At 35.6% G+C, this 12,197-nt stretch overlaps 1 protein-coding gene across 1 annotated transcript in view; it reads left to right on the top strand.

The window, feature by feature from the left end:
• Window positions 1-12,197, top strand: part of LOC149925136 (oxytocin receptor B-like) — a 67,392-nt gene that overhangs the window by 28,513 nt on the left and 26,682 nt on the right. The window contains exon 4 of the mRNA XM_090161702.1: window positions 1,566-1,777. Coding sequence (XP_090017828.1) covers window positions 1,566-1,777 — 212 coding nt within the window. The remainder of the gene's footprint in view (window positions 1-1,565; window positions 1,778-12,197) is intronic.

Here is a 12,197-nt window from a genome sequence, read left to right as displayed (position 1 = left end):
GGCTTATTATCGAAATAATTTTTTTTACGCGCGCGCTAAGCGGCGCGCGCGACCCGACGTTTAACAGAAAATTTACGAGGAGCCTTCGGTTTCATATCGTTTTTCTACTACGTAGGCTTGTGTATGCCTATTTCAATTACTACTGCGTAGGACTTTTTCCTGGGTGTTAAATCAACCTGCTTTTATTCCCAGATGTAAAGAAATGTATTACAGACAATTAGCCAATGATACGCATCGAAATTCCCTGAAAAACTCGATTTCCACCATTTCGACTTCTTTTTATAATAATTCAAAGACCACTTAACCGATTTTGATGAAATTTTCTGTACTTGCTATAAAATGTTTGCTCTTTCTAATGAATCATTAATTAGCCATAGCTAAAATTTCGTGCAACCAACACTTTAAATGATTTTTTGATTTTATTGATTTTTTTAGGGTTTTCTTGACAAATTGATAAATAATTTAAGTGCAGTGATAACGAAAACTAAATTTTAAATTAATCTTTATTTAGTTGGATTATTAATAATTAATAATTTTTATTTGCATTTTCTCTGAATGGAAATTTCTAAAGAACCTACTTTCGTACATAGAAGTAGCACCCTGTTTCTTTTTATTTTAGGACTACACCACTGGTGTTGCATGTTTCTGGGCCCTTTTTTTTGGGAAAATTTTTTAGCAAATAACATAAGCAATATAGGAATAGGGATACTTCTCTGGTTAGAGGGATATTATTTACTTCTGGTAATAATAAAACTCCCGCGAAATTTATTTTACTGTGTGTTTCGTTCGCTGCTGCGAAGACAAAGTTAGCAAAGCGTCAACGAACATAAACTTGTTAAAGCTTGGATAAGTAAAATATAGGACAGGTATCATAAGCAAAACCCTAATTCTTTGAATTTCATCGTACCGCAGCGCCTCTGCCAAGAGAGTCTCGAAACATTTCCACCCAGTACAAAGCACGTTGTTCACTTATTATGGTGCACGCTTGTTTAATATTTGGGTTGAAGTCTTTAAAGAAGCGTTGCAAAACCAAACGCTCTACTTAGTTTCGGGTTAGTATATAAAGATTTTCATTTCGTGTGGGATTTAAACTAATTATAATAAATAATGAAAAAATAATAATCAACTTGGCTAATACCGTTGATACCACCTTAGGCCCAAGTCATCGAGCGACTTTTAAAGCCATTAATTCAGGTGTCCGGTTTAAACTGCCTAGGAAAGTGGTATCAAGCCCTTCATACCACGCGAGCCAACAGCTCCCTACACTCACTATTACCGTTAACCTCCACCATTTGATCCATTTCTTGAACCTCCAACACCTCCCTTAAATACGCTCTTGGTCCAGTAGTTTATTTGTCCAATGTGCCACGTGTAATACGAATTTCTGATTATTTTTAAATAAACTGAACTGAACTGAATTATGTTTTCGATTTGCGTAGGTCCTATCGTTTCCGAAACAAGGACCAAGTCGAAATCAGTTTGCAAGAATGCGAAGACGGTTCACCCGAGGGAAAGCACGGTGAAGTGGGCTTACGCGTCCCCACGTCGAGTAAACCCGCCAAGAGCCGCTCGCAGCAGGCGTCGTTCAAAGCCAATTCGGATAATTTAGTGGCGCCCAGAACTCATTCGATGCGTGGATTATCCAGGGCCAAAATCAAAACCGTCAAAATAACCGTCGTGGTCATCTTGGGTTACATCATTTGTTCGACGCCGTTCCTTTGTGTGCAGTTGTGGGCTTACTGGTGGCCCGGAGCCCACCTGACGAGCTTCTGGAGTGGTGAGTTCGTTTTTCAAATTTATATATTTCAAAGTTTAAGGTATTTAGATTGTTAGTGAACGTATTAAGTGTGTGGAGGGCTGGTAAAACTCTTTTGGTGGGCACAGTAGGTTGTGTTCGTAGCGTTCCCAGAATTTTGGTTCACGGGAGGGGACATAATTGAAAACAAAACGACAATTGTACGTACAAACATAAGTTTGGTTAAAGGTATTTGATATTTGTTTTTGTGTAATCAAAAGATTTGTACGAAAATTATTAGATTTGGAGGTACAGCCTAGTCGCTATTCAAAACTGGGCAAACAAAACCGCTTGTGTTTTTGCAACTTGGTTGGTTGGTTAAAAACTAAAAGTTTAGTTAAAATGTTTATTTAAGAACCTTGGTTAAATATATATAGTTAAAATATTGATTTAAGAACATTGATTTAGTTAAAATATTGATTTAAGAACATTGATTTAGTTAAAATATTGATTTAAGAACATTGATTTAGTTAAAATATTGATTTAAGAACATTGATTTAGTTAAAATATTGATTTAAGAACATTGATTTAGTTAAAATATTGATTTAAGAACATTGATTTAGTTAAAATATTTATTTAAGTACCTTGATTTAGTTAAAATATTGATTTAAGAACATTGATTTAGTTAAAATATTGATTTAAGAACATTGATTTAGTTAAAATATTGATTTAAGAACATTGATTTAGTTAAAATATTGATTTAAGAACATTGATTTAGTTAAAATATTGATTTAAGAACATTGATTTAGTTAAAATATTGATTTAAGAACATTGATTTAGTTAAAATATTGATTTAAGAACATTGATTTAGTTAAAATATTGATTTAAGAACATTGATTTAGTTAAAATATTGATTTAAGAACATTGATTTAGTTAAAATATTGATTTCACAAACTTGGTTTAGATTAAAACTTTATTTCACAAACTTGGTTTAGTTCAATCCCTTTTTTAAGAAACTGTTTGTTTTGAATTGCTTCCCCAAGATTATTTATCTAAGTCAAATAACTGAATCTGATACTATGATTTATAGCGGATAGGTTAAAATAAGCGCTAGACCATTGCAGTGGTTATCAGTCTTTGCCACTTCGTGGAATCCCATTTCAGTTTCAAATGTATCGTAGAACCCTCGCTTGAAAAAACAAGATATCAAAGACATTTCCATACACACAATCCCGCTGATGTGTTATTCCTCACAGTCCGAATAAAACCACCCCTGTCCTAGATTTCAAAAATCACAGTCCGAATAAAACATTCATCCTGTATCAAAATTCGCACCAGAAAATGCCCAACACAGTAAATAATCAAGCCCGATATAAAAACTTCACCTATATCAAAATTAGCTCCAGAAAGTCTCGAACAAAGGAAATAATCACAATCCAAATAAAACATTCACCCTGTCCTAGATTTCAAAAATCACAGTCCGAATAAAACATTCATCCTGTATCAAAATTCGCACCAAAAAATGCCCAACACAGTAAATAATCAAGCCCGATTTAAAAACTTCACCTATTCAAAATTAGCTCCAGAAAGCTCCAACATAGTAAATAATCACAGACCGATATAAAACATTCACCCTGTGCAAAAAAATCGTATCGAATCAGTCTATTAAATGTCCCAGATTTCAAAACCCACAGACCGATATAAAACATTCACGCTGTCCCAGACTTTTTAATAGAGCTAATACCCAAGGAACCACCTTAGGCCTAAGTCATCAAGCGACTTTTGAAGCCATTAATTCAGGTGGCCGGGTTACAATGCGTAGGAGGGTGGTGGCAAGCCCTTCATGCCACGCGAGCCAACCGTCAGCTCCGTACACTTACTATTACCGTTAACCTCAGCAAGTTTTAATCGCCAAGAAGCGTGGGGGTCCACTAAATTGGGCAAATGACCAACTTCTTAGCACCCGATTCAAAAATAATTGGCAATGGCGACGAGGGTTTTCTAAGTCTAATCGACCGACGTATCGTTTGATTTTGCATTGCAAACGGTTCGAGAGTAATCGAACGAACGGCGGCGGCGGACTACACTGTACGTGAACCTAATACACTACAATCCCTATATACATAGGGATTGTGTGTAAAAAGGTTAAGAAAATCCAGAAAAGTTATTCTAAAATTTTAGTGCGACGATTGACAGTGATTTTCAGAACATAGTATTTCGACAGTTAAATACAAATATGTTCGGTACTTAAATATTTTCTGCCGAAACTAATTATATCATGGCACAGCTCAAAATCTCGTGAAGAACGTAGAATTTTAAATGGAGCCCCATTCGAAACAAAGCTACCTCTATCCGTTCTTGTAAAGGCTCTGGTTCAATATGAAAGTAAAGTAGCAATAATTTTCCATTTATTTTTCTCATATTTTGTTTCTCGAATTTGGGTGTGCAGAAAATAGAAACACTTTTAGGAAAAAAGATGGCATCGAAATATGAATTCTTTTCCGCGCGAATAAATCCCGGCAACATAATAATATCTTCGGCCCTCGTGGGAACTCTAAGCCCCATTTTATACGGCTCACTGGGCCCACGCTCCGTATGACGAAGAGAAGATTCAACGCCTGCCAAAATATTTACGAAACTTTGTAAACGGCTCTTAAACTTAAAACTTTGAGTCACTTTAAAACCATTTTACCTGAAGACCCGGATTTAAACAACAGCTGTTTACTCAAAATAAACTTCAGGGGGGTATTGAAATTTAGCCTGTATGAAATGCAACTAATAATACCCAAAATTAGGTACCTTTCATTTCATTTTATACCCCACTAATGTTACCCTTAGCATGTATGAAATGCAACTAATAATACCCAAAATTAGGTACCTTTCATTTCATTTTATACCCCGCTAATGTTACCCTTAGCATGTATGAAATGCAACTAATAATACCCAAAATTAGGTACCTTTCATTTCATTTTATACCCCACTAATGTTACCCTTAGCATGTATGAAATGCAACTAATAATACCCAAAATTAGGTACCTTTCATTTCATTTTATACCCCACTAATGTTACCCTTAGCATGTATGAAATGCAACTAATAATACCCAAAATTAGGTACCTTTCATTTCATTTTATACCCCACTAATGTTAACCTAAAGCTCTCTTGCCAAATATTAATAGGCCCCTACTGCGTTAAATCCTATTTATGTTGGAATTGAAAACCATTTATTAGCTAAATCAAAAAGTAATATAAATTATTAAGTATGACACTGAAGATTCAATTATTAAACATTATTTTGCCAAAGTAACCCCTGTAGCATATTGGAGTCGGGCCGACGTCGATCAAAGCCCTCAAATGGCTAGGCCAGTCGACCTTCGGTTTTAATGTCGAAATGTCCTATGGGAGATATGTGTGACCGACCTTTAAAGGTCGACTCTCTGCCGACTAAAAAATGTACCTGTTTCCTACTCCAAAACGACGTGGCGCCACAGTCGGCCCAATTTCCAAACGTGACTCTATAAATATTATGATTAACCGACTCCGAAACGTCGTCGGGCCGACTGCATAAAATTGCGTATTTCCCACTCAAAACTGACTATTATAATGATTAAATAACATATAACACATGAATTACAAATAAATCAGAACAGTTAATTTTCAACCGAAGGCTGTTTTATTTCTAGTTCGCGATTAATATACGTACAAGTATTCGGAGTGTTTCAAAAGGTTATGCAAAAATTTGAAGGAGTTGTAGGGGGTGAGTTGAGAAGTATGTCTGTTTTTCCCATTTTCCTACGATGAGTTAAAAGGGCGCCAGAGAGCTTCAAAGTGTGGCCTACTAGCCCCAGGAAGTAGGCTGCAACAAGCGCCAAACCAAGCAGCAGGGAAACGCGAACATTAAGGTTTGGGTTCGTGTGATAGGTAAAAAGGTCTTTGTAAACAAATCGAGGTAACCAGCGTAAAAAAGTAAACTTAAACAGTATTTAAAGTCCCTGCTGCTTGGTTTTGCGCTTGTTGCAGCCTACTTCCAGGGGTTGGCGGCCACACTTTGAAGCTCTCTGGCGCTCTTTTAACTCATCGTAGGAAAATGGGGAAAAAACAGACATACTTCTCAACTCACCCCCTACAACTCCTTCACATGTTTGCATAACCTTTTGAAACACTCTGTATATTCGGATTGAAATTTGACGTGTGAATTTCGTAACTGTTACAAATTAATATTAACATTGTAAGATCTTTTTTGAATCCAATATTTGAGGTCTTTAAAACGGATCAAAAACGTACTTACGTGGAATTATCTCAAAAACCTTTAAGGCTCTTAGACTCAAAAGTGACGTTTCGACCAAAGCCCGACTCTTTAAGTTCAATTTTTAATTTTGCAAGCGTTTCAATTTTCAATAAGCGTTGGATTATCCGTCAAAATGGATGTCGGGAATTGTTATCTGACAGTTCCAGCTAGGAGCAACAAACACAAGGAGAATGCAGCTAGCCTTTAAACACGCTAACGCAGTGTTGCGTACAAATTTCATTGGACGAACCTTTACGCTGCACGTTTTACGGGCGGGGCGAATACAATTTCCGAATTTTCCCCTTCCGACGGCAGCAGGCGCTAAAGCGTCTAACCAATGAAAACTGTACGCATGAAAGTGCACGGTTTTTGATGGGTTGCGTTCTCCTTGTGTTTGTTGCTCCTAGGTTCCATAGACTAGTAAGAACTGTGGAGTTGTCAGTTCATAGTCAGATAATGATTTATATAATCTTTGGCGAAATTATCATTAACAAAATTGAGTTGGAAGAATGAGACAGGTCATACTTATTGATAGTATGCTACTTACGCTAATAATAAGGTACTCGCGATCAGGGTTGTTGATTTTTTGATTTTTATATAAAAATCGAAAAAAAAAACGATTTTATTAATTTAAATTGTTTTTTTATTTTATTGATTTTTTTTAGGTTTTACGCCTGTTTTTCTTGACAAATTGATAAATAATTTGGTTGCCATGATAACGTAAACTAGAGTTTAAATTATTCTTTATTAAAATGAATTATTAATTAATAATTAAATTTAATATATATATAATCAGGAATTCATACCTCTACTTGGAATGCTTATCCTGCCGTATCGCGTAAGATCACTCTGACGACTTTGGCCCCGCCTACGAGAGAAAAAAGGCCATTTACGCTCGCTTCTAACTCACACGTAGTTGTTTGTTACGTTAACATAGTGACACCAAAAAAAAAACCGTCAGCCAGATCGAGACGAAAATCTGCCGCGATAAGCATTCCAAGTAGAGGTATGGATTCCAGATATAATATATTCTATTGATCATTAGCCAACCCAATTTTATGCAGCAGACGATTCATATAGCAGACTGCAATTTATGACTTCAGACCACTTCTATGCAATAGGACTCGCATCGACATGCCAAAAAATATTCCTCACATTACCACAATGTATAAGTAATAAGCTTTGGTAGCGCTATCGTTTGTCCGTTAATGTAAACTTTTAAAGAACATTTTAAACAATCATTTAAATAATTCCTAAAATATTTAACATAGTAACTAAATATTAATTTAATAAGTACCTCCAAAGCTAGAAAAACTGGTGATAGATGTCGCAAAATTCCACTTTAAAAAAAGTATTTATCTATAGCATCCTATAATAATATTACGACTCCCATTGGATGTAAGTGGTCTGTGCTTAGACGAATCAGAGGATAAAAATTGTTTTAGGCCTAACGAATAATTTTTGCGTCGAGGATAAAAATTGTCTTAGGCCTAACGGATAATTTTTGCGTCGAGGATAAAAATTTTCTTAGGCCTAACGGATAATTTTTGCGTCGAGGATAAAAATTGTCTTAGGCCTAACGGATAATTTTTGCGTCGAGGATAAAAATTGTCTTAGGCCTAACGGATAATTTTTGCGTCGAGGATAAAAATTGTCTTAGGCCTAACGGATAATTTTTGCGTCGAGGATAAAAATTGTCTTAGGCCTAACGGATAATTTTTGCGTCGAGGATAAAAATTGTCTTAGGCCTAACGGATAATTTTTGCGTCGAGGATAAAAATTGTCTTAGGCCTAACGGATAATTTTTGCGTCGATGAGAAAAATTGTCTTAGGCCTAACGGATAATTTTGCGTCGATGAGAAAAATTGTCTTAGGCCTAACGGATCATTTTTGCGTCGAGGAGAAAAATTGTCTTAGGCCTAACGGATCATTTTGGCGTCGAGGCCAAAGATAATATAAACCAAAATAAGTTCCTCGCGCGTATAGTCAATAGCGTTTACGGATATTTTTTGCGTCGACTGAATTTTCTGAAAACATTTGATGAATGTCGAACCTAGTTGACTTGGTGTGGTTTTAGTATGAATTGTAGTTTATTTCTTTGACTATGCAGACGAATCTGATAACCGAATAACCTTAAATATTTAATTAAGTGATCGCCACGTAGGAAGCGAGTACATTTTATATGGTGAAATATCATCTAAAACCACATTAAGTTAGCTGAAACCTATTTCCTGATGAGCTCCATCGAGACACAATGTTAATATAACTATACCCATATATACAAAGCGAAAGCTTATTTACCGATCCATTCGTGATGTAGCGAAAGTAGAGCTAAAATATTCAGTAAGACCTGTTCTGATCCTTCGGTCGTAGCTCCGTCGGAACTTCAAGGCGTGTTAGCTTTAGCTTCTTAAGTGTTTGGTTTCGGGGTACCATCGTCCTGAAATTTGGACGGGTCTTTGTTGACAGTTCATCTCTAGGATGACCAGTGGGTCAAGTCTGCTCCGTAAACCCCGAACGGCGTTGTCAATATTTATCCGATTGTATCGTCGAAGACAAAGCAGCATTCGGAGATAGGGTGGGCAGGGCTGGGACCTATTCGATCCACCTGTAGGTGTAAAAGTGCGTAAATCTTGGGGTAAAGGTGTCTTCTATTCCCCGCTTCTCAGGGGAGCACTTCAGTCGCGACTAATGCGATTGGATAGCCATTTCTCTGGTTTTTTCTCTTATTATCAGCGAGCAGCACGGTCAACAGGAACTCGGTTCCGAGAACTTTGATGCTGGGATAATATTTCCTTCGCCACGTTACATAATACCAAAAGTAAATGAACTGAAGTTATCAGACTGCACACAGTTAGAAAAAAGAGTTTGATTATAAACCCCCAAGGTTCTTAAAAAAAATTCCACAAATTCAAACCCTCCAAAACCCTTTAACGGAAATTTTCAAACCCACAAGGCTTCAAAATTAGCACTTTTATGATTATAAATTGAAGCATTAGAAACCCTTTAAACACTTCCTAGGGTTTGCAACAAAACCCCCGAATTTATAGATTAAATTAAAATTAATTAATTTAATTTACGACTTTATAACAAATTTTGGCGATTGCAACGGGCGCGTTTCTAACCCAAGCCCTCTAGCACGACAGGCGGGCGTTTTACCACAGAACCACCGAAAGATGTATGATTGCAACGATGTTTAGAGAAACCATTTTGGGGAAAGTCCGTCTTCCTTTACGTTTTATGAAATTATTATACTGCTTGATATCAAATTTTGGCGTAGATGGCGTGAGATAGTTTAAAACGTGCAGGGTTTGAAAAGGGTTTTAAAAAGTGACAAATTATTATTTTTTTATAGGTTCTTAAATTGGAATCCTAAGGGTTTTCCATTGACCTATAGGGGTTTCCTTTAAACATTTAAACCCTTTTCAAACCATGCAAGTTGCCAAAAAAACCTTAAGGGTTAATAATTTTTTCCTAAACCTTTGTTAAACCCAAAGTTGGAGGCGTTTTACTTATAAAGTTACATTTTGACATCAAATTGTAAATTTTGCGCGCCCCTAGGCCGAAAAAAAAATCGTTTTTGTTTTAATGAAACCATTTTTTATACATAAAAATATCTATACCCACAATTCCCAAGCGCAATTTATCACGTCAAAAGACGGGGATGGATATTACCTTTTATTTGACTCGATTGTCTTGATCATTTTCATCAGAAAAACGCCCTCCGATTCTGAGAGCTATTTCGATAACTACGGTTCATTTACTTCTGATAATGCGCTCGGAAGGAAATGATCCTACGGCCGAGTCAACGCGTCATTTATTAGACGAGATTAATAATGGGGTATATTACAGAATGCCAAGATTCCTTTTTTGTTTGAACTATAAGGAAGCTCTAATGATTCCTGTTTTATTAACTACGTCAATTTGTTCGGGCTAATTTGATAATCGATTTGGTAATTATCAAGGCTAGGTTAATAGGCCTTTCCATAAATTCTCTACGACTGCCCAACTAGTGGGAGAACTGGGGAAGCGTTGTAGAAGCGAAAAAAAAACAGTAAACAAGAAGGCCTATTGAAAATTTAAATTCGACCGTTTTAATTGGGTTGCCAGTTTTGGAATATTTTTTATTAATTAATCAAATGTTAATTTTATTTTTATCATTGAATTTAAATATACGATTTCCAGGAGTTGGAATTAATTTTAATTTTAACTTTACTCTAAACGCGTTAAAATGATTTGTAGTTGAAGTTCATTTCAGATTTCTTTCATTTTAATTTTGTCTACTAGCCCCTGTAGAAGTTTTCTAGCCGCGATGCTTCGGTGTTCAGCAACGAGTTAATTTACAGGCGTTTAGCCTACTTTATCGGAATAGCCAAAACAAATCTTTGGAAGCTGATATACCTTGATATTGATTGCTTGTGTAACCGTGTGGTAGGACGAATAAATAAGCTTAATAAAAGTCGGATTGAGTTTTTCGTCGGCGATTGGCGGTTCTTCCATTACGTCACGGGTTTTTGGCCCCTTTACTAGGCTGTCCTGCCAGCGGCCTTTGTCACGCTCTATTGACTAAATACGGATAGGACAGACTTTCTTGACTTTGCGTGGAAGATAAATAACGTTGCATCTGAGAAATAAGTCTCTGTACCACGGATGAGTGGGTCAGGGCGAAACAACAGGAGAGAGGTCCTTTCTTTGTTAGCTTCCTATTGTTTGCCCCCTCGTCCGTTGCCAATTCTATACGTACGCGTTTCGTACCTTCCACGGCGCTTTCCCGGCGTACAGAATGGGAGTTGCGACGTGAGGAAAGAGTAGCTTAAATGGAAGAACCCATTTTGTTGGGCATTTTACGAGTCTATATCCAAGGAACTCTGACTTAGATCGGCGATTTTTCAAAAGTGAATAATTTATTATTCCAAGAAGTGGGGGACAACGGAATCGCCGCTGTTTTGGACGATTTTCTTTCTTATTTATATTTCCCAGAAGCCTTTAATCCCCGGGTTTCTATCTATCTTTGGGCACGTGTGTTGCTGGAAAGAACGTAGAGACCCACCGCTTACTTTTAAGAAATTTAAGTTCAGCCTTTTTTCCTCGCCACCTAGGTGTTGAAAAATGAATTTTTGCGGAGATAAGGAGATGCCAGTTCAGGGTGTTATTTTTTTAATATAGATGACCTTTTTTATACTCGGTGTATTTTAAAAAAAATTATGCAAATTAATGTACTTTTAATGCGCTGTTGTGTATTTTTACCGTTTTACTGTCTTAGTGATAATTTATTGCTTTTTTCGTGGTAGTAAAAATTCTATGTAAATATATTCTGTCCTATTTGTTTAATTTAAACCTTTTTTATGAGGTTTACATAGTTGAAAAATGTCGTAGATAAATTCTACTTTTAAATGCACCCGGATTCCATATAAATATATTTTGAACTATTGGCGAATCCTATTTCAATCGTTTAAATCTCTATTGAGTATTTGATTGATATTTCTATACGAAACCATTATAGAACTTTTCTCATTGCTTCTATAGAGAACACCCCAATGTTTCTAAAGAATGCATTTATTCAACATTTAAAAGCAAATATCTTCGGGTGCAACACTAAAAATCATTTCAACATATTAATTCTCCCTATAGGTTTAAATAAATATATTATTGATACAAAAATAGCTAAGATAACTCAGAAATATCTTCAGATAATTAAATAAAAATCTTAAAATTTTTATAAAGGCCATATTTTCCCCGAATCACTTTGACAAAATCTATAAGATAAATTAGTACCGATAAAAGTTATTTTAAAAACAAGGAGTAAAACGCCTTACGCGTGTGTATTAAAGTAAACTTAAATAAAAACACGAACATTTTGCGTAAGTAAAGTAATTTTTATTTATAATAAATGTTTATTATAAATAAAAATTACTTTACTTACGCAAAATGTTCTTTTTTTATTTAATTTAACTTTAACCGATAAAATTAATTCCCCTTTCAATTTAGTACGAACTGACCAAAATTGTAACGGAATTTTATCCAATTTCCTTAAATGCTTCTGCTTGATTAAATTGAACCTTATAGGGAAATTAATTTCTTTTTTTTAATCATCCGTCGACCTTATCTGTGAATGTATAAGCTTTATTACCATAAGCCTGAATAAGATAGACTGTCAAAAAAATTTCTTTCATAAA

The sequence above is a fragment of the Leiobunum rupestre genome, chromosome 10, assembly GCF_980474605.1.
Source record: "Leiobunum rupestre chromosome 10, qqLeiRupe1.1.hap1, whole genome shotgun sequence".
In the NCBI taxonomy this organism is placed as follows: Eukaryota; Metazoa; Arthropoda; class Arachnida; order Opiliones; family Sclerosomatidae; genus Leiobunum; species Leiobunum rupestre.
This window is presented reverse-complemented; position numbering and strand designations above follow the sequence as displayed.